This window comes from Monomorium pharaonis, chromosome 2 (assembly GCF_013373865.1).
Source record: "Monomorium pharaonis isolate MP-MQ-018 chromosome 2, ASM1337386v2, whole genome shotgun sequence".
Classification (NCBI taxonomy): Eukaryota; Metazoa; Arthropoda; class Insecta; order Hymenoptera; family Formicidae; genus Monomorium; species Monomorium pharaonis.
In genome coordinates this window covers 107,633-131,804 of record NC_050468.1, presented here as the reverse complement: position 1 = coordinate 131,804, position 24,172 = coordinate 107,633, and the positions used below count along the sequence as shown (strand labels likewise).

The 24,172-nt window shown below is 33.4% G+C and overlaps 2 protein-coding genes across 2 annotated transcripts; both read left to right on the top strand.

Annotated features, from left to right (window-relative positions):
- The first annotated feature begins 14,585 nt into the window (after positions 1-14,585).
- On the top strand, positions 14,586-19,755 carry LOC118644260. Its single transcript, XM_036282402.1, has 2 exons — positions 14,586-19,166; positions 19,389-19,755. Exon 1 carries the CDS (start codon positions 17,698-17,700, stop codon positions 18,802-18,804), a length of 1,107 nt encoding a protein of 368 aa, XP_036138295.1. The 5' UTR covers positions 14,586-17,697; the 3' UTR covers positions 18,805-19,166; positions 19,389-19,755.
- On the top strand, positions 19,529-23,617 carry LOC118644262. Its single transcript, XM_036282408.1, has 5 exons — positions 19,529-19,986; positions 20,535-20,770; positions 20,940-21,099; positions 21,195-21,297; positions 23,467-23,617. Exons 2-5 carry the CDS (start codon positions 20,555-20,557, stop codon positions 23,567-23,569), a joined length of 582 nt encoding a protein of 193 aa, XP_036138301.1. The 5' UTR covers positions 19,529-19,986; positions 20,535-20,554; the 3' UTR covers positions 23,570-23,617.
- Positions 23,618-24,172: the final 555 nt, after the last annotated feature.

The window sequence follows — 24,172 nt, the reverse complement described above, 5'->3', positions numbered from 1 at the left end:
GGGATGCACAAATGTCCACTGATTTGACATCCTGTAGATATCTCAAACGATATCCAGAGGATGTCTAAGGGATTTCCTGAGATATCGTAATATACTCTAGTGAAAAAATTTGTTAGAATTAAAAAAATTTTTTTCAGGATTTCTAATAAATATTCCGATTTTTTATAAGAATTGAAACGTTTCTCGAAAAAACTTTAAAAATGAAGAATTTTGATTAATTTAGAAAATTTTTAAATATTTCTAAGTGTTTTTGAGAGTTTCTAAGAATTGAAAAAAACTTTAACAAAAAATAAAAAATTCTAATTATTTTTACGGTAATCTTGTAAGAGGAAGAATAACAATATGTTTCAGTCAAGCCATAGTGGTATCCGTTAAAGCATGTTTAATCTTTATATCTGAAAAAACGGTCACCCATCCAAGTGTCAACCATCGCCGACGTTGCTTGACTTCGAAGACCGTACGCATCCTAACGCCACGTGATAATCCATGAACACTTCTTGTCTATGCATACATATTTGTTATAGATCATTACAATAGATGTTATAAGAAGGATGAAATATGTATAGTTAACTTATATTTTTATGAATAAATATGAAGTTTTAGTTTTTTATTCATTTTATGTTCATATGCGTGCAAAATAGCATGTGGAATAACTTATTAAAAAGTTTGTTTTTGCTCTGTTTGTATAAAATAAAAAAAAATTTTTAATGTCATTTTTTATAATTTTTTTAGTATTATTAATATATACCACATTGTTTCGATAAGCGTACTTTCTTTATGTTCTGTTTTAATTCACGTTTCTTAGAGATTTAATTAACGCTTTTGTCACTCTTTTATTACATTATAATTCACTTTTCCTTTACACTTGATTTACGCTCTGTTAGATGTAGAGATAAAAGATATGATGGGATATTATCTGGATGTAATAGAATATCGTAAGATATAATAGAATATCTTACAATATCTTATAATATTTTAAGATATTTTTTGAGGATATCGAAATATATTAATGGGACATCATATGATATCTTAAGATATTTTACGATATTTTAAGATATTTTTGTAGGATATCCCGGGAGCTACTCATTGAGATATCCGTGGGATCGCCTTCATTTGTCTGGGATAATTTGAGATATCCTCAGGATAAAGTGTGCTGTGTGGGAATACATGAAGAATTATCGAACTATGCCCTAGTTACACCGAGCACTTGGTACGCGTACCAAATAGTAAATAACTAGTGAATGTGTTTAATCATTGGCTGATCAGCTTAAATTCACTACTTGATACGCGTACCAAGTGCTCGGTGTAAACTAGATCTATTATTCGCATACGGTTGTACTTTCTATTTTTGCTACCTGGGCATAGACGGCAACCATACATTATAAATAAAAAATATTAATAAAATTTAATATTCCTTTCATTCTTTGCTTTTATTAATATAAATGTTAAATTTTATTTTATATTTAAGTATTATTAAACAAAGAAAAAACATTACCTTGAATAATTGACTGATAAATTTTGGTTATATAAAACATATGCATACGTTATCGCGCCTGACATAATATTTCATTGCTATTTGCACTAAATGCATTTGATCGGTCTCCAACTACTCCCAGTTCCCAACTGGGAGAAAACGAACGCAGCGTTGGAAATTCTCAAAACTGTAATCGATGACTTTAATTCTTTTGAATTTGGCGGCAATTCCAGAGGAAGAAGCAGGGATTCTACCAAATAAACGTCGAGAGCGCTTCAGCACGAAATAAATTTTATTTCACTTTATTCCACAAAGGTTTTCGCCTCGGCCGCCGACCACGCGGCCGTTGGACAATTTCAAAATGGTCTCTGTGATTACGCAAGCAGCCTGTGACCGAACAAACCCGGCGCTGCTCCGATTAACCGGCACTACCGCACCGCTCCAGTCCGCTCGCCGTCGTACTACCAGTCCGGGCGCAAACCTGACGCACTCCGAAAATACCGGAGCACCTGCTCCAACCGGACGCAACTTTTGCGGGCAAAGACGCCACTCGCTCCCTGCGTTAAGGCCACCGCACAAACTCTTCCATAACGCGTTACGTTATGTTAAGTACTCCATACGAACCTAAGTTGTACTTAAAATTTAACTTAAATCAACGCACAAAGAAATCCTTAACGTAAGAACTTAAGAACTTACGTTAAAAGTTTCTTTGTGCGTTGATGTAAGTTTAATTTTAAGTACGAACTTAGGTTTATGGAGCACTTAACGTAACGTAACGTGTTAGGGCCACCGCACAAACTCTTCCATAACGCGTTACGTTACGTTAAGTACTCCATACGAACCTAAGTTGTACTTAAAATTAAACTTACATCAACGCACAAAGAAACTTTTAACGTAAGTTCTTAAGTTCTTACGTTAAGGACTTCTTTGTGCGTTGATTTAAGTTAAATTTTAAGTACAACTTAGGTTCGTATGGAGTACTTAACGTAACGTAACGCGTTATGGAAGAGTTTGTGCGGTGGCCCTTACGAAAAAGCTTGTGCGGTGGCTCTTAGGTTTATGGAGCACTTAACGTAACGTAACGTGTTAGAGCCACCGCACAAGCTTTTTCGTAACACGTTACGTTACGTTAAATACTCCATACGAACCTAAGTTGTACTTAAAATTTAACTTAAATCAACGCACAAAGAAATCCTTAACGTAAGTTCTTAAGTTCTTACGTTAAGGATTTCTTTGTGCGTTGATTTAAGTTAAATTTTAAGTACAACTTAGGTTCGTATGGAGTACTTAACGTAACGTAACGCGTTATGGAAGAGTTTGTGCGGTGGCCCTTACGAAAAAGCTTGTGCGGTAAGGGCCACCGCACAAACTCTTCCATAACGCGTTAGCCCTAGTCTACAATGAAGGATTTAAGCTTTAAGCTGTAAGAAACTGGCCAATCACAGTAGATTTTTATAAGAATACTCGATTGTGATTGGTTAATTTCTTGCGGCTTAAAGCTCAAATCTTTATTGTAGACGAGGGCTTACGTTACGTTAAGTACTCCATACGAACCTAAGTTGTACTTAAAATTTAGCCATTATCGGGTAAGGAGCCAAAATCCATAAAAAACTAGGGGAGAATGTTGGCAATGATGGAAAATCTCTAGAATCCATAAATTTATTTCTGAAGTTGACAACACTGTGGTGCTTTCGGGAGTAGCATGGGAGATGCGTGTAGTGCAGAACCGTGATTGTGACAGATGGTGCATGAAAGACCAAAATAACCTCGCGGAGATGACAGGTCAGCAAGACACAGGTTAATGCTAAATATTAAACTTTAATGAGATTATTAATTTAGGATCTTTACAATACGAGTTGCTGTAAACTGTCTTTGCTGTTTAATTCTGACTGCATTTACTATGTAAAGATTATCTTTCTTATAAAATTATGTGATATTTACTACATGTTTACTTTAATAATTAAATAAATAAATAAATAAAACCAGAGTTGTATTTATTAATTAATTTAACACTAAAGTCATTTGTGTTGTAAAGATCCTAAATTAATAATCTCAGATCAGTCTTTCTATAATAGTATTGATATTACAATGTAAAATTATATTATTATTACCAAAATACCAAAAATAATATAGAATTATTATTTCTTAAAAGATATAAACATATAAATCCTTTTTTGTAAAGATTTAATGATTATATAGATCCATCAAAAATAAAAGATTAATTAGTAATTATTCTTTTACCTTTGATAGGTCTGTATTAATTAGTAATTAATCTTTTACTTTTGATGAGTCTGTATGATCATTAAATCTTTACAAAAAAGTATTTATACATTTGTATCCTTTAAGAAATAATAATCATCTCATATTATTCTTGGTATTTTGGTGATAATAATATTATTTTACATTGTAATATCAATACTATTATAGAAAGACTGATCTGAGATTATTAATTTAGGATCTTTACAACACAAATGACTTTAGTGTTAAATTAATTAATAAATACAACTCTGGTTTTATTTATTTATTTATTTAATTATTAAAGTAAACATGTAGTAAATATCACATAATTTTATAAGAAAGATAATCTTTACATAGTAAATGCAGTCAGAATTAAACAGCAAAGACAGTTTACAGTAACTCGTATTGTAAAGATCCTAAATTAATAATCTCAATAAAGTTTAATATTTAGCACTAACCTGTGTCTTGCTGACCTGTCATCTCCGCGAGGTTATTTTGGTCTTTCATGCACCATCTGTCACAATCACGGTTCTGCACTACACGCATCTCCCATGCTACTCCCGAAAGCACCACAGTGTTGTCAACTTCAGAAATAAATTTATGGATTCTAGAGATTTTCCATCATTGCCAACATTCTCCCCTAGTTTTTTATGGATTTTGGCTCCTTACCCGATAATGGCTATCCGAGTAATTTTCTCTAGGACCAAAATATATGATGAGCACAGCCATCTACTACCAGCATGATTCGTGACAACTCAATGCTGTCCGGTATAGCCAAATCATCACGAGCAAGTTGTGAGTTGCGAGTTCAGTGAGTTTGTAGCAGGTAACCTAAAAAGTACGATATAAATATTATAATTTGATTGATTATTACAATTAAAAATAATCTGTTTTTAATGTATGGTAAGATTATTAACTTTATTAAAATAGTAATTATATAACACAATCATGTATTTTTAAAGTATTGTCTAAAGTAATATTAAAGAGATTATTTTATTTACAAATATTTATTTTGTCTATCAAGTTCCTATCATAACGGTATTATTTCAAAACCTAATATAATATTTTAATTAAACATTGATTCTCAATAAATGTTATCATTTATTATTAACTAACATATATATTAGAAAAGTCATCTTTTATTAAACGGATGGTGTTAACACTTTGAAACAAATGAGATAAATTATGTAAAATTACTAAATAAATCATTATTAATAATATTTTTTAGATTACAAGTAAAATAAAAATTTAAGTATAAATATTTTTCTTTCTTGTAACAACTGTTAATGATAAGTTGCATGGTGTTATCATTATTTTAAAAAATCATATATCTTTATGTATAAATATTATGCATGAATATTTCACTAATGTGAAACTAATAATAATGTTTACAATAAATTTTTTTAATTTGTAATACAAGTGCATAGTAAATTAAGATATACTGTAAACAGATATACGTTAGATATGCGTTAGATATACGTTATAATAGAAACTTGATAGACAAATTAATAAATAAAATATTTGTAAATAAAATAATCTCTTTAATATTACTTTAGACAATACTTTAAAAATACATGATTGTGTTATATAATTACTATTTTAATGAAGTTAATAATCTTACCATACATTAAAAACAGATTATTTTTAATTGTAATAATCAAATTATTTATGTCGTACTTTTTAGGTTACCTGCTACAAACTCACGGAACTCGCAACTCGCAACTTGCTCGTGATGATTTGGCTATACCGGACAGCATTGAGTTGTCACGAATCATGATGATAGTAGATGGTTGTGCTTATCATATATTTCGGTCCTAGAGAAAATTACTCAGATAGCCATTATCGTAAACACCCTATACCGGACAGCATTAAGTTGTCACAAATCATGATGATAGTAGATGGTTGTGCTTATCATATATTTCGGTCCTAGAGAAAATTACTCGGATAGCCATTATCGTAAACACCCAGCGAAAGCTATTTTCGAACGCACCCTCTGTATTTTTTAAGAAGTGAAAATGTGAAAAGTGAACAACAGTGATTGGTGTATATCGTGTCACGTCCTAACTATTTGTCCAAATTTATGGACATTTCTTTTTCTTCCATTAACAAGTAAAATAGGGCCACTTGCACCAAACTCGATTAACTTAATTGTTGATTAGTCCATTGGAATTGACCAATCGTATTTGTTAATTTTGCTTAACGACAAATACGATTGGTCAAGTCCAATGGACTAATCAACAATTAAGTTAATCAGAGTTTGGTGCAAGTGGCCCTTAAAAGCGCCAGGCATGACGCGCACAATGACGCCAGACGCCACCCTATAGGCCAATGTAACGCGACCCCGCGTATGGGAATGGGGATATCTTAAGCGGCGTCCCCACGCCTCAGAATAAGGCGCGCAGTTAGAAGTAGTCAGTTTTCACGAACGGTTCACTTTTCTAGTTCAAGTTCTAATTCCATTCCAAATCTAATTCCAAGTTCTAATTCTAATTCTAATCCAAATCTTAAATAATTAATTTAGTTGTTTAGCTACTTAACCTTTATATTCTAATTTAACCTTAAGTGTAATTTGTAACCAATAATTTTACCTTTATAATAAACTGACAGATTAGGTGATTCGAACTCGTTTATTCAATTTCAACATTTTTTAAATCACGTTCAACGTATATTACGCGAGTTCATCATAACTGTAAAGACCGTTTTCGGCGACCGTCCAATCACAAAAGGGTCTACACCCGAGAGAAAGCCACAACACCTCGCCCCGAGCCGACCAAGCTGACAGCCAATCAAGAGGGCCACCGGGGCTACCTAAAGGTAAGACAACAACTCGCACATTTTCTAATAATAATAAATTCCTATTCGTGTTCGCAATGTTCCGTGAAAATGTGCCCTACTAATTTCATTCTAGCGTTTTCGATTGGGATGCACTGGCTGCATTCGGTGTTAGGAGCGTTGTTACGGGAGAAATCAGTTTAAAATTTAGGATAATTAGATTAATTAGGATTAGATTTAATTAGTTTTAGAGTAAGAAACATGTTATTCGAGCGAGAGATTTCTTTTATTAGATTTTTTTGTTTGTAAATAATAGTTTTTTCTTAGTTGTAAGTGTGTTGCGTTGATTAAATCGTGGATTTAATTGACGTATGTATATAGCGTTTGTACAGAATAGAATAGTTAACTTATTGTTAACATACATGTGTTACGAGAGACCGATTGGATGGTGAATGCAGGAGAGCTGTGAGAAGCAATGCATTGTAAAAGCGTGAAGGAGGGACAGTGTTCACGGTTTCAAAGGTCATTTTTGATTGACAAGGAAGCTGTCCGATGTCTCTTGGCACGAGTCGCATGGACTCGTGGCCGTCAAGCCATTTTTGCAATCAACGACCTCGTGGGTTTAACAAACTCGGTGGTGAAGGTCGAAAGCGTGCACGGGGACCCCAAAGGGGGAACCCGGGGCCGTTCAGGCTACAGAGACATCGGCGGCGCGACTCACAAAAAACCGAAGGAAAGGGTAGAAAAGTCGAGAAATTGACCGAAAGGCCCCTCCTCCACGTCTAAAAACACCGTCAGGCTAAAAAGTGTGTGTGAGCCGAGAGAGGGGATATTGCGTTAGCAAATCGGACGAGCCCTTGCGTGGGACGTTGCGATTTTCGGGGACAGATGTTCGACGACTGCGGAGACAGAAGGTACGATCCTTAACCAGACGCATTCGAATTCTGAGAACGTCTACTTGTAAGCGTTGTTTTATAAAGTTGCAAAAGATTAATTGCGCTTGTCTTTTCCTGCCCACAACAAGCGTGTTTGATTGGCAGTGCCAATGTGCACTTTGCTAGTGTCACGTGTTCGTTTGACCGCACGACACTCGCGTAGTGCGTACTCAGTGCGCATTAAGGGTGCGTTCGGGGAGACGCTATTAGTGCTACCAGCATCAGTCTATCTTCATTACTCATTAAAAGTAGAACAAGGATAAACTAAAGACTTATAATCAAAGATGCGTCAATGGCCCCCTACCATGACTGCTATCCACCATCTTGTACCTATACGGAGACTGGGGTCTGGGCTGGGGTCTGGAGTAGTGGAGATAGTAAACAATGCGAGCCTGCTCCAAGTTGTACGCAGCCACATAACAGATGCAAATTTAATTTTTCTTGTTCTTCCTGAGTGTACCGTCAAAATATAGTGACCCTCGAGAGTGCAGAGATTGAATTACCTTATAATTTCTGACACATATTCCTTTAACCTATACTGCTCAACACAGAGCACTCTCCCCTCTTCCTCGCCCAGCGTGGATACGCAATGGCAGATAAACCATGTGACTCAAGTGACCAATCAAAATTGTGTTTGACATTGGCGAATCTTTGAATTATAGGTCTTTAGGATAAACTAATGCTGATAGCGTTAATAGCGTCTCCTCGAACACACCCTAAGTGGCACGAGATATTTTGACGGTGCCAGTTCAGTGCATTGGATGTATGCAGACACCAGTGCATCGTTTTGTATGTTTTGTTTCAAATTCGACAAAATAAGCAATTCGGATTTGGTTCTTTTTAATATTTTGGAGATATTTTTGAAATCTTTTTCAAGTTCAAGCGAGGAAGAATAAATAATTAAAACTCTCAGAATTAGAAAAATAATTCCAAAAAACCATAAATTATGTTGCATATGTGAAACAAATGGATAATGACACTGTAAGTGTTACATCTTTTTATATAAGTTTATAACCTATACTTTATTTAAAATATAATTGGCACTAAAAATTTTGGCGTGTTCTTTTGTACTTGCACTATTCAGTGCAACCCATAGAACTTGTACAGTGTTGGTATGAACTGAGTGCGCACTGATGCGCACTAACTTTTTCCCAATCGAAAACGCTATTAACTATTCTTCTCCCGGATTGGTCGAGCCGATGCCTATCACGCGCGGCTATTTTGATTGGATAAGCACTGCATGCTGCACCGCGTCTTTGGCCGGTATTCATAGTCGGATCTTATATTTAAGATCATCTTAAGTACTGTCTTAAGATGCCATCAACCAATCACAGAGCCGTATTAGCATCTTAAGACATTGCTTGAGACGATTTTGAAATAAGATTTGACTATGAATACCGGCCTTTGTTTTACCAACATCGAATTGATAAAACTTATTACTTGTGCGATAACTGCTACCTTCAAGCTCCCCCCGAGACCTATCTGCTTTACACATACAAGCTGCGCCACTACATACATATCGGGTTCGGTGACTGCCAAGAATACTGCTCGGTTTGTAATGTACTATTAGCCACCCGCAGTACTTTACACGAGTGTCGCGCCTGTATCAGCATATTTGAGGGATTCCTGCGTTATCTTGAACAGAGCGACGATCTTCTAACTGACTTTACCGAAGCTACTATCGTCGCGACCTCTGAAGATCCGGTCTGTTAATTTTGTAAATTTGTCCAGTTTTACGAGTCTAATGGTCTGTTCTTTCTAGCTGCACTGGTGCAATAAGTTAGAATGAAAAAAAATATACTTGTCTTACTTTAACTTATTGCACCAGTGCAACAGTGCAGCTAGAAAAAACAGACCAATAATCACATCAGAGTGCAGGGCAGTAGCCGCGATTTCATAATTGGCGTCATAATACGCGTATCAAATAGTAAATAACTAGTGAATGTGTTTAATCATTGGCTGATCAGCTTAAATTCACTACTTGATACGTGTACCACCCAGATAGCAAGCCCACGTCATTTTGACGTCCCAAAATGGTCATATCTGGTCATATGTCGTCAAAATAACCATTTTTTTACATGACCTAAAATTGACGTCATGATGACGTCATTTCGAAGTCATATTTCAGTCATGATCTGACGATTATTTTCCCAGACAGCACACATCCAAAATCGGGACATAAAGACGTCATTAAGACGTATTTTAAACACGGTCTAAAGCGGTGTCTATATAATGAGATTTAAGGCGTAAGACATAAGCATATTATATAAGCATATTATATTCAACTTTAAGAGAACTTTTTTAAGAAAACATTTAGATATCTTGGAAATAATTCCAAAATGGTCAAATTAACCATTTGAACGCTTCAAAGTCTTTAATGCTAAATAGATGGCAATTTCCATCAAATTATAAAGGTTATGGACAAAGTTAAATTTAACAATAAAATTAATAAGTAAATAAGTTAATGCTATTTATTTTTAATATGTTTTGCAAAATTTAATTGCTTTTATAAAAAATAATATAATTGCGACAGTTTATAACATATAGGTATATGTAGACAATAACAACCCAGTGAACACAGTAATATAGCAGCAGTGTAACAGCAATGTAACCGAATATAACAGGTTACGTTACTTTGAAATTACACGTAACTTACATGTAAGTTACAATTTCCGACTCAGCAATATAACATGTTATAATTACATGTTATCTAACCGTTACACAACAGTTACAAAAAAAAATAAAATTAAATTAAAATTTCATTTTTTTGAAATTATTTTTATCAACAGCACATACTACATTTAGGATAAATTTTTATTAATTAATTAAATTTAAATTATGTTATTTTTTATTTTATTCTTACTTGCCGCTGCTAGGTTTGAACCTGGGACCTTAAGATTACGAACCTTGTACTCTACCTGCTACGCCAATTTGACTCATCGATATGGGTACTTGTTATTGTCTACATGTACCTATATGTAAACTGACGCGACTATATTATTTTTTATAAAAGCAATTAAATTTTTCAAAACATATTAAAAATAAATAGCATTAATTTATTTACTTATTAATTTCATTGTTAAATTTATCTTTTTCTATAACCTTAATAATTTGATGGAAATTGCGATCTATTTAGCACTAATCCCACACAGCACACTTTATCCTGAGGATATCCCAAATTATCCCAGACAGACGACCCAGGCAACCAGCTGACGTCGAAATGACGTGAATATAACGTCAGTTTTTGACCCGTTCGACGTCAGTTTATGACGTCAAATTGACGTAATGACAACGTGAGTTTGTCTCGTCAAAAATGACGTCAGGTTAATGACGTTTACTTACGTCATTTTTATGACTATCCCAGGTAATAAAAATCGCCGTTATTTTGACATTTTAGAAAATATTTGAGCACATGTCCTATATATGCAGTATACTTGCATTGTGAAAATATCGAAATAACATAATTATAATGTAAAAAAAAAATTTACGTTTTTTCTCAACAAGCATCGTTATACTGGGGGATTGCCTAACTTCCGCGGTCACCCATCCAACTCTGAACCGCCGTCGACGTTGCTTGACTTCGAACATCGTACGCAACCTAGCACTTCGTGATGATCCATGAACACTTGATGCTCATGAATACATATTTGTTATAGATCAGTTCAATAGTTGTCAGAAACATGAAACTTGTAGTAACTTGACGTCTGAAAATGTACGAAATATTTACGCATAATACATAAATATACACAATTTTTTAACAAAACCGTGTTCTATACCCGTGTAATAACCCCTGATGGAAATATTTTATTGAAAATCTTTTTCAATTGACCCATTTCATTGAAATTTATTAAAACTCATTTAATTCATTAAAATTTTATAAAATTTATTAAAATTTATTAAATTCATTAAAATTTATTAAAACTCATGTATAAAATTCATTAAAATTCATTAAAACTCATTTAATTCATTAAAATTTTATAAAATTCATTAAATTTACTTTAGTGTTATTTAACAAAAAAATAAATTATATAAATTTTAATGAATGTTAAAAAAACCTTAATAAATTTTAATTAATTTTAATTAAATTTAACGAATCTTACTGAATTTTAGTGAAAAGGGGTCAATTGAAAGAAATTTTTAGTAAAAATTTTAGTAATGTAATATTTTCATCAGGGACGTCATTTAAATAACGTCATTATGACGTCTTATTTACTTTTTCCAACTGACGTAACTCCAAAGACCAATAGTTACGTCATATATAACGTATACTTATGACGTATATACTGACGTGATTGTTATGACGTTTAAAATAACGTCAGTTTTAAGTCATAGTCACCAATTAGTGACAAAAATCACGTAAATTTACGTCATTTCGACGTCAGCTGGTTGCCTGGGGAAGGCGATCCCACCGATATCTCAATGAGTAGCTCCCGGGATATCCTACAAAAATATCTTAAAATATCGTAAAATATCTTAAGATATCATATGATATCTTATTAATATATTTCGATATCCCAAAAAAATATCTTAAAATATTATAAGATATTTTAAGATATTCATTAATATCTTACGATATCCTATTACATCCAAATAATATCCCATCATATCTTTTTTATCTCTACAATTAATGGAGCATAAATCAAGTGTAAAGAGAAAGTTAATTATAATGTAACAAAAGAGTGACAGAAGCGTAAATTAAATCTTTAAGAAACGTAGATTAAAACGTCAGAACATAAAGAAAATACACTTATGGAAACAATGTGGCATATTAATAATATGCTACATATACTAAAAAATTATAAAAAATGACATTAAAAAAATTTTTTTATCTTATACAAACAGAGCAAAAACAGATTTTTTAATAAGTTAGTCTACATACTATTTTGCGCGCATATATAAAAATAGTAAAAAAAGTAAAAAAAAAAAGGTAAAACTTCATATTTATTTATAAAAATATAAGTTAACTATACATGTTTTATCCTTCTGACAACATCTATTGTAATGATCTATAACAAATATGAATCCATAAACAAGAAGTGTTTATGGATCACCACGAAGCGTGAGAATGCGTACGGTCTTCAAAGTCAAGCGACATCGGCGATGGTTGACACTTGGATGGGTGACCGTTTTTTCAGGTATAGAGATATTAAACTATTAAACATGCTTTAACAGGTACGACGGCTTGGCTGAAACATGTTATATTATAGTCTTTTTTCTCTTACAAAATTGCCGTAAAAATAATGAGAATTTTTTATTTTTTGTTCAAGTTTTTTTCAATTCTTAGAAACTCTCAAAAATACTTAGAAATATTCAAAAATTTTTTAATTAATCAAAATTTTTTATTTTTAAAATTTTTCCGAAAAACGTTTTAATTATAAAAAATCGAAATATTTATCAGAAATCCTGAAAAAAATTTTTTTAATTCTGTTGCGCCTTGCGGTACAACAAAATATTTTTGCCGTACCTTGCGGTGCGACAAAAGAGTTTTTGGGATTTGTTGCTGCCCTAGGAGTAGGAACTCGCGGAAAGAGGCAGTTTCTGTAGGCAGGGTCCTCAAATCACTCACTCACTGATTCTAAGTTAAATTGATATAAAAGATTTATTTCTCTGTTGTTATACACTGGTTGCGGTCGGCGAAGGTGCCGCGTCGTGTTACACTAGATTAGATACGGCGCGTGACTCGGAGTTAACGCGTCGTCTCGTTGCTCGCTCGAGATTTGCTAGCGGCTAAGTTCCGAACTCTTAATTCACTCGTCCGGGCCGTACGTATCGGCTTGATTTCTAATTACTGATCCCGCTGGCCGCTGTTCGGCAGCGGCTTAAATAGTGTCGCGGATTTAATTATTAGTGGGGGCATCGGGCCCTCCGCATGACTATATATGGTCATTCCCGCGCGCATCCGGCGCGCGGGAAATATTTGCGAGTTTAGCAACAATTGCCAAAATGCAGGTATGCATTTCCGGTGGCATGATTGTTGCTAAGCTGGCTTCGCTACTTCTTTAAGGTGGCTGGTGCGTTGCCCAGTGCGATGACCGGCCGGCAGCGCACGAGGCATCCCACACAGCAATGGAAATCTGTAGGATATACTGAAATTATCGCAGATATACGAAATATATCTCAATTTTCTGATAATATTATCAGTATATTACAATAAATCAATTATAAAAATATTCCCGTATAAGATATTCAGGAAATATCGTATTTTGATGAATAAAACACATCTTGGAGACGTACTAAAGATATCTAAAGCAGATATATTCGGGATAGGATATATTTTAGATATCTCTAAAATATCCCTTTTTTATTTTAGGGATCTATATGGGATTTATATAGAATATTAATAAATGTACGGAAATTACTGAAGAAATTTTCACAATACATATACACACAAACACAAAACATACTTTTTTAATATAAATACTTCTATAGTAATTAGCACATATAAGCATCTCTTTGGAGGTAGTTAATAAACTTATACAGTTTATTGGAGAAACCGATATAATTGCCGCGTGCGTTGTACTTTGCTGCGCAGTGCGCGGTAAGCATTTCCGTTCTGTGTACAGAAGTCATTTGCGGCGCTACGATTCTTTATGTGTGTTTTTGAGGTCAGAGTTTTTATGGTGTCTGACAACAAATGTGAACTTTTGGCCGGCAAGCATAGATCTTTTAGTGAAGACCTAAATTAAAGAATTTTTTGAGGAAAAAAGAACAATTGAAAAAAAAGAAAATTCTTGTGCCACGTGCATGCCATGTGTCATAACCTCTATTCGGATAGAATGTGTGGAATTTACCTACACTAATTTTAATAATTTTTATATTTATCGGCTTTTCAAAGGTAGCGTTATTGGAATATTAGGTAAGTGCACAAAATAAAATTCTTTATATCTGTGATAGAATATTATTTGATAAAATATTTTTAACCTCTCTCTTTCTCTCTGCCTCTTTTCATTGTAATATAAATTAATTATTATAATTGAAAGAAGCTTTACTATAGTATAAAATTAAAATAAATCATTTTTATTCTTTGTTGATTATTGTTACAAGAAATTACTACTCTTATAATTATATGCTATCCTCGTTGAAAAAATGAGATGAAAATCCAGATGGTTATCAACATGTATGTGGATTCCCATGGATTTTAGATGGTTTTGTATGGATTCCATGTAGATAAATCATATGGAATCCATACAAAACCATCTAAAATCCATGAGAATCCACATACGTGTGGATAACCATCTGGATTTCCATCTCATCTTTTCAACGGAGATATTATTATTACTTATTTCTTGTAACTATAAAGGTCTATGTATTATATATCTGTTGAGATGTATGTATTCTTTTATTGTAGAAGTGAAAATATGAGTGATGTTAAGAGAAGGAAAAAAAATCGAAATTTTATTACGGATAGACATTATAGAAGATTGATACAAATGAAAACCACGAAATGTTGCAATCAAATCTTTTTTTCTGCGATTAATGCTGTAAACAAAGATAGTAAAAATTGTACCGGTACAAAGAAGTCATTGCCATATGATAAGATAATAACAAATAGTAGTGATAATAGTGAAAAATTTGAAGATGTAACAATTACATCATGCGAGTTGCACGTTGATGAAAACTGTTCATCTTCTCAGTCTGATCAAAGTAGAGGTTTAAATGCACAATTTGATGAATTAGAAAATAGAAATTATTTGGATGACACTGCCAAATTAAAAAATTTTTTAACAGATTGGGCTTTAAAAAACCACATTACACATACTGCATTATCCACATTATTGCAAGAATTAAAAAGTCATCAATGTTTTTCTAAATTACCTCAGGATGCAAGAACATTACTTGGTACACCATGTGACGTAACGCGTCCGGTCGCGTTCGTCACAAGGGCGTAAGCTCGACCGAGGGGGTCGATTTGGGGCTCCTCCTCGCTGAGTCGAGGGGGACGTGACTTTGTTTTACGTTTATTTCTTTCTTTTCTAGTTTCCGCGTTACCGTATCAGATTAATTAGGGTATTTAGGACTAAGGCGCCGAGTGAGGGCTTAATTTTGGTTGTACCACTAACGGAGGAGGAGCAGCCATCGGGGGAAAAAGTATCGCGAGCAGTCGACAGGAGGAGAGGTGCCCCGCGCAGAGTTTCCCCGCCGAGCCGTGCACCGAGCCCGGCTGATTATTACCGTCCTGAGCCGCCTGGATACCGCCGCCCTGAGGATACCGTGGCAACAATGATACCGCATAGCAGCCGGAAAGATTCATGAGAGGAATCACGCCGAGGGCACGCCACCGGGCTGCAAACCGGGGGAGCGACCGTCAAGCTGTCATCCGCCGCCACGTAGATCGGTTTGGTCACGACATGGCCAGCCGGGCCGACCGAAAATGGCAGAGCGCTAACACTCGCCTCGGCGGAAGTCGTCACGCGCGGACCACGAGGCAGTTCGAGAGGCGATGCGGCGCCGCATGAGATCGAGGCGTGCGGATCGACCGAAAATCGAAGCACGCGCATGCGCGGCGGCTCGAGTCGGCCGGCGCGGGACCGGGGCTCCTCACTGTTCGGCACGCCGTGACTGCGTACGCTTGCAGAGGACGAGCCCCAGATACCGATCGTTACCGAAGACTTCGAGGACCAGGACTCCGTTCGCTTTGTAAGGCCATCACTCGGCAGCCAGCGATTAAGTAAGATTCGGGAAAGGCGGTCGAACCTCGTGCGGGACCGGGTACCGGATACCGTCTCCTCGGAGGACGTCGGTCATCCGAATCCGATATTGTTAGTGATATTAGTGTGTAAAGTAACTCGAAGTAAAGAGTAGAGTTTTGTGGCCGCACGAGGGCTCGGACCGACCGGCCCCGAATAATTGATACCGCGAGTACGTCCCTCTCGGACTGCGCCGGAGCCGACAGTCATAGGATTAGAATCACTGTTACCGCGATTTGCTTCCGTGATTATTACTATTGTCTTTGTTTGAGCGGAGAGCCTCGCCGGCCTCCCACCGCGTATTATCAATTCTGTCTTTTCCACATTGTTGTGTCTTTAATTAGTTTTTGTCTCTATCACAGAAAAATTCGTGCATTAATTGTATGCAGACGCATTGAGTAAGCTCCGTGCAGCATTGTTACCGTTTTCACTCAGTAAGGAAATATAAAATATTCTTTGATTGTTAAATAAGTGAGTACCGAATCTTTATACGACCTGCCTCGATCCGACTTTTCCACGTTTTCCGATTTATTAAGAACCACGCCACTCTATCGTCTCGAGAGAAAGAGCTACCGGCACTTGTGACGCTTTCCAGTTGGTTACCGTATTATAGTCGATTATTGTGTGGCGCGAGAAGTCGCGCCTGGCGCCCAACAATTTAGCGTATTGGGAAGTTACCGTTCTTGCAAGCTACCGCTATCGTATCGAGGGCAACCTCGATCGATATTGGGGGATACCGTCTACAAGATACCGCTATCGTATCGAGGGCAACCTCGATCGATATTGGGGGATACCGTCTACAAGATACCGCTATCGTGTCGAGAGCAATCTCGCCCGATATTTGGGGGATACCGTCTATGAGTTACCGTTCTCACATCGAGAGCTAGTCTCGAGCGAGTGGGGGATACCGTATGCAAGCAGCTGATACCGTATCGAGAGCATTCTCGAGAAATATTGAGATTAACGTCGAATAAACTATCGCATCTAACTGGAAAAGCGTTACTCGTTACCGCATATATAGAAATTCCCGTTTAATTGAGCGTAGCCCCCTCGGACCTGGCGTTCCCGAGGGAAAGCTACGTTGCAACCATTACAATATATTGTAAAAACGATTGAGCCTGGAGAATACATACATTTTGGTTTATACAACGGTATAAAACGATCAATTGAAAAACAAACTTTAACAACTACAATTGAAGTAGCAATTAATGTAGATGGCCTTCCACTTAGTAGATCTTCCAGTAATTCATTTTGGCCAATTTTAGGATCTATTTTACCTTATGGAAACGTTTTCATTATCGGTGTTTATTATGGTGAAGAGAAACCAAAAAATGTTAATGACTTTTTATATGATTTTGTTTCTGAGGCAATAGATTTGTATACAAATGGAATTTCGATCGATAATTTTCAATATCTATTTAAAATAAAATATTTTGTATGTGATGCTCCTGCTAAATCATATATTTTGCAATGTAGAGGGCACACTGGATACTACAGTTGTACAAAATGTACAGTTGAAGGTGTTTATAAGCAAAATCGAGTATGTTTTCCTGAAATTAATGCTCCTAAACGTACAAACGAAGGTTTTAGAATGCAAATGGACGATTCCTATCATATATCACAAACCTTACTTGAACAAATTCCCGCTCTTGATTTTGTAAAAGATTTCGTATTAGATTATATGCATTTGGTATGCTTAGGTGTTACACGTAAACTGCTTAACTTATGGGTAAATGGAAGTATAGGATGTCGTTTACAGTATCGTGACGTAGAAAAAGTTTCTGTTGCACTGGAAAATTTAAAACAATATACACCAAAAGAATTTGTACGTAAACCACGCTCATTAAAATATTTAAAACTATGGAAGGCCACTGAATATCGTCAGATACTTCTATATACTGGACCAACAGTTTTACAATCTATATTATCACGAGACAGTTATAATAATTTTATAAGTTTACATGTAGCAGTAAGAATATTATGTAATGAAAATCTTAAAAACGCTTATATGGAATATGCCAAAACATTACTAGAACACTTTATTGAGACATTTGGAATCTTATATGGCAAACATCATATATCGCACAATATACATTGCTTGTGTCATCTTACTGAAGATGTCAACAATTTTGGTATTCTGGATAATTTTAGTAGTTTCAAATTTGAAAATTTTATGCAAATACTAAAAAAATTGATTCGAAAAAATGAAAAACCACTACAACAATTATTTCGAAGATATCATGAAGCACGACATGTAACAACTAAAATAAAAAAAAGTACAAAATTGTATCCTATAAAATCTACAAACCATTGCAATGGTCCGTTATTACCTTTATCAAACAATCCACAATACAAATCAGCAGAATGTACTTTTTTTACGTTAAACGCAGATAGTAAAGCGAACAATTGTTGTGGATTACAAGATAATACAATAATATTACTTCGTAATATTGCATATAATACAGAAAGCAAAGAATTAGTAATTATAGGCAATCAATTTGAATGCAAGGAAAATTATTATAACACGCCATGTGATTCATCTGTTCTTAGTATATATAAAGTATCACAATTATCTAAATTAAAAATGTGGCCCTTACGTACCATTAATATAAAGTATGTAACATATCCAGTAAATAATAATGAATATATTATTATTCCTCTTCTGCACAATGAAATAATTGAAAGTACAGAATTGTGACATTTAAGAATGCTTTTCAATAATAAGCAGAAACGAATTTTTATTGTAAATATTTTAATGTTATTCTAATATACTATTAATATTTTTATTTGTGTATGTGCAAGTATATTATTTTATGTTATGTATTTATATATTTTAGGTAAAAATAATAAATATGAGCAATAAAGAAAATTCTTATTATATTATTGAATTTGAAGATGGTATGCAACTTATACCATATAATTGGTTCAATGCATCTAAAAGTAAAGCATACTGGCCTAATTTCACAAATATTAAAAAATATGACAAAGCTGTGCAATACATGGAGCCCGTTGGAAAGAACTGGCCTTTATATGATGTACAAAGAATATTAGGTAGTGCTCGTAAGTATAAAAATGTTCTGTAATATACGGATATATCTTTATGATAAATAATTATTACATACCCAAGTAGCAAACTGACGTCAAATATGGTCTTAAAGACGTTTTAATAATGTTTGCAACGTCAAGAAAGCATCATTAAAACCATATTTGACGTCACCTTGCTACTTGGATAGTTATTAATATTTCTGGCAAATGTATAAACAAAAAATCTTATTATTATAGAATCTTTTGAGTCTGGAAAAAAAAAAATTAAAATTAGCAGAGACCCATTCAGATCTGAATACTGACATCAGTGACGAAGAAAAATCACAAAAAGAAAGAAAAGTAAGGGCTGCTAAACAATTAAGTAGCGAAACATAATCTGATTCAGAAATCATAGAATCTTTGTTAAAGCCATTTTCTGAGATTAAATCATATAATAAAACTGTTAAAACTACGAAAACGATTGAGGACAGTAAATGCGAAAATGTACAATATGTAGACAACCATTCAGCTTCATCATCATCAGTTCAATCAGATAATAATATATTGCCCTCTGATCTTCCAACTGTATCAAAGAGTCAAAAGAGAGATGCAATTACAGAAGTTGCAATAAAAAACAAAAAAATTAGAAAAGATGTACAATATGTAGACAATCATTCAGCCTCATCATCATCAGTTAATAATATATTGCCCTCTGATTTTCCAACTGTATCAAAGAGTCAAAAGAGAGATGCAATTACAGAAGTCGTAATAAGAAACAAAATTAGAAAAGATAATATTATTGATAAAGATTTTGAAGAAGGTGATAAAGAAAATTTGCATCAATATATATTTGCTGGTATGTTACATTTTTATAATTACAAATTTTATATGGTTATACAAGATATAAAATTAAAATTATTAGAAGCTGTTATTTTTCACAAAATTAATATTTATTTTGAATATTGTTTATTTATTATTAGAATACATGATCAATTGTGATTTTTCTCTTTATTTCTGTTGTAATCTTATTGTTAGTATGATCTTAGCCTATGTCCTATTTTCTCTTTCTTTTTTTTTAGAAAATATACGCTGCAATTATAAATTTATAAAACATTTATTATGCTATTTTAGAGCATATATTTTGTCATTTAAAAACTTTAAATTTTCTTGAAGTTACCTTATAAAAATTACCTTATAACGTTAAAGACAATAACTTTATCATATATGATCATATCTTTGATAATGTCAAGCAATTGATGGAAAACTATTTGATATTTCTCTTGTAAATATTACGTTCTGAAACATTTTTTATTGGACCTCTTGTATAACATATTTAACATATTAAAAATTTATAAAAACGTTTTGTTACAAAATATATATGAAATTTCTTTTTTATTTTTGTAGAGCATCAATTTCAACGATTTATGGTAAAGAATATGGTGGATACAAAGTTCTCATTGAAACGTTGTGAGAATATTTTAACAAATATATTGACTAGACTTGATACTTCAAATGTATCACAAAAAGAGGATAATTATTCTGCTTCTGACATATTAAATGATTTTCCTATTAAAGATTCCGAAATGCTACAGAAAGTAGAACACCGCTTGAAGACAGACGAATCTTATAAAAATTCAGTAGTACGAGAAATCATAATTTCTTACATATGCTCCTATATACATATATTTATGTATAAATCTATCTAAATGTATCATTCAATAATAATATTGATTGTAACATTAATGCAAATTTATATATATATAATCACATTCTTAAATGTGATATTAATTATCACATTTTTTCTTTCAGATAAAAACCTTGAGTTTGGTGGGAGGCAATGATTTAAAATCAATAACTATAAATATTTTAACGCGTACACTAACTAACAGTGTTGCAACAGAATACAGTTGGATAGGCGGAAAAAAAAAGCTTATATTTTCCAATTTATATTTATGGAAAATTATATTAAGTAAGAAAAATTTTTATAATTTATATCAACAAAAGAAACAAAAATATATATTGCTATTTTTATGTTTTATTAATTTTCAAAATTTTTTATATTAGGTGTTGTTAGGCGGCATAATCCAGATGCAATCGAATCAGAAATTTCAAAACATATAAAAATATGGTTGGCGCACGCAACAGAACGATTGCAAAGAGAAGAACGGTAATAATATATTTATTGTACACATATACAACCCACATAGAAATTGACATCCAGTGGATGTCCAATGGACGTCCATTAAACCTCCATAGATCCATGGGACGTCTATGTCCATGGTGGAAGTCAGATGGACGTCCATTAGAGGTCTAGTAAACTTCCTTAGCTCCATTGGAGGTTTACCTCCATGGCGGAAGTTAGGTAGACGTCCATTAGGGATCCAGTAAACTTCCATGGCTCCATTGAAGGATTACCTCCATGGCGGAAGTTAGACAGACGTCCATTAAAGATCCAGTAAACGTCCATGGCTCCATTGGAGGTTTACCTCCATGGTGGAAGTTAGATAGACATCCATTAGGGATCCATTAAACATCCATAGCTCCATTGGATGTTTTCTTCCATAGTGGAAGTTAGATGGATGTCTATTAGGGATCCACTAAACTTCCATAGCTCTATGGAACATTATTTCCATGATGGAAGTTATACAGACGTCCATTAAGGATCCATTAAACTTCCATAGCTCTATGGAACATTTATTTTCATGGTAAAAGTTACCCAGACAACACGCTTGTCAGAATGAAAACTTTAAGAGAACTTTTTTAAGAAAACATTTAGATATCTTGGAAGTGATGTCCAAATGGTAACATTTATCAGAGACGTCTACTAAAATAGGTCTTTGAGATATCTCATGGAAGAGTTTCATTTAAGTTTCTTGAAAATGTTATCCTTATGATATCACAGCTAAATGATATCAGCTTAATATCTCATAAAAGATATCACAATGCTGTCCGATTTTTGAGCCGTCCATGCGCGTCGTAGTTGACTCAGAAATCAGACAACACTATAGCATCCTGAATGAGAGATCTATTTGATATTAAAAAAAATTATCATAAAGATAATGTTTTCCAAAATAACGGTTTGTCTACAATTACTGCGCACAAAAAATGCACAAAATCTAAATTTATCATGTACTGAATACAAAAACAGAATAATAAACTATTCAATTTTTCTTAAAATATATGATTTATATAGTTAAAATTATCTAATTAACCATTTGAACGCTTCAAAGTATTAATGCTAAATAGATCGCAATTTCCATCAAATTATTAAGGTTATGGAAAAAGATAAATTTAACAATGAAATTAATAAGTAAATAAATTAATGCTATTTATTTTTAATGTTTTGCAAAATTTAATTGCTTTTATAAAAAATAATATAATTGCGTCAGTTTATAACATATATGTATATGTAGACAATAACAAGTACCCATATCGATGAGTCAAATTGGCATAGCAGATAGAGTACAAGGTTTGTAATCCTAAGGTCCCGGGTTCAAAACCAGAGGCAAGTAAGAATAAAATAAAATAATTTAATTTAAATTTAATTAATTAATAAAAATTTGTCCTAAATTTAGTATGTACTGTTGATAAAAATAATTTAAAAGGAATAAAATTTTTATTTTAAATTTTTATTTTGTCAATCATCCATCGAGGCTCCGTGAAGCCTCTATTAATGATCCACACAACGTCTAATAGACCTCTTTGACGACCTCTATTGAAGGTCTAATAGACGTCCACAGTGCGGAACTGTGGATTTCTAATGGCTCTATATAGGACGTCTAATGGACGTCCACTGGAAGTTTAAACTTCCATGGCAGACGTCCATTAGACGTCTACTGGAGGTTTCATTTCTATGTGGGAATTAATATTTCATATATGATAAAAGTATCAATGCCTAGATATTTACATACTTAAGCATAAACATTTTTATTGTATATGGGTACTATCCAACAAGGACACAGTGCGACATAGAGTATCATTTTATCTTTCTTGTTCACAGGTATTGAAAGAAGATAAATTCTTTTAATACCAGTGAACATGAAAGATAAAATGATACTAGCTATGTCACATTGTGTTCTTGTTGAAAAGAACCTTATACATATATTTGAAAATATATCTTAAATATACAAATATTTAAATTTTTAACATAGAATACGCATGCACGCATGCGTATATTTACACATTATTCTATTTCTATATTAAAGCTTTAAAAATTTGTATTTAAAAATGAAAACAAGAATGTCAACGATTAGGAATGCGTTCACACATTGGCACTTTTATCTTATATCTTAATAAGAGTTGTAATTTTAATAATGAAATATCTAATATTTTTCAGAAAAAATAATAGTTTAGATCTAGGTTCCCTTGAAACTACACAAATGGTTCCAACATTATTGCAAACTGCATTGGAAAAGGATATTATAATAGCAGCTGAATAACATACTATAGTATTTGACACGCAGTATGATGCATTTATTATTATAATTATTATTATAATTACATTATATTATTATTATTATTACATTATATATTTTTTGTTGTTCATTTATTATATATTGATATTATTTTTTGTGTTCATTTATTATTACATATTGATATTATTTTCATTTCTTATAAAGATATTATTTTGTATTATTATATAAACTGTAAAGTGCTTCAGACCTAAGCCTTCGGCACACGATAAGATTTTTCATGCTAAATCGCATACGAGGCATCTTAATACGTGTTCTGATTGGCTCAGATGATTATGTCACCAATCGTAAGCTAATGAGGATACGTAATAAGATGCCTCGTATACGATCTAGCATGAAAAATCGTATCGTGTGCCGAAGGCTTTATCTTATCACCCTTTAATGGAAGATTTGCTGAGAAAAAATCTTCTCTAAATTTTTTCAGGATTTCCCACTAACAGGTGATACAATAAATTTGAAACACTATACTGTACAGATATATTACACATTATATGTTACTATTATAATAGATATTATATATAATAGTTTATTATATATAAATATATAAGTTATATATGATAAGAAAACATT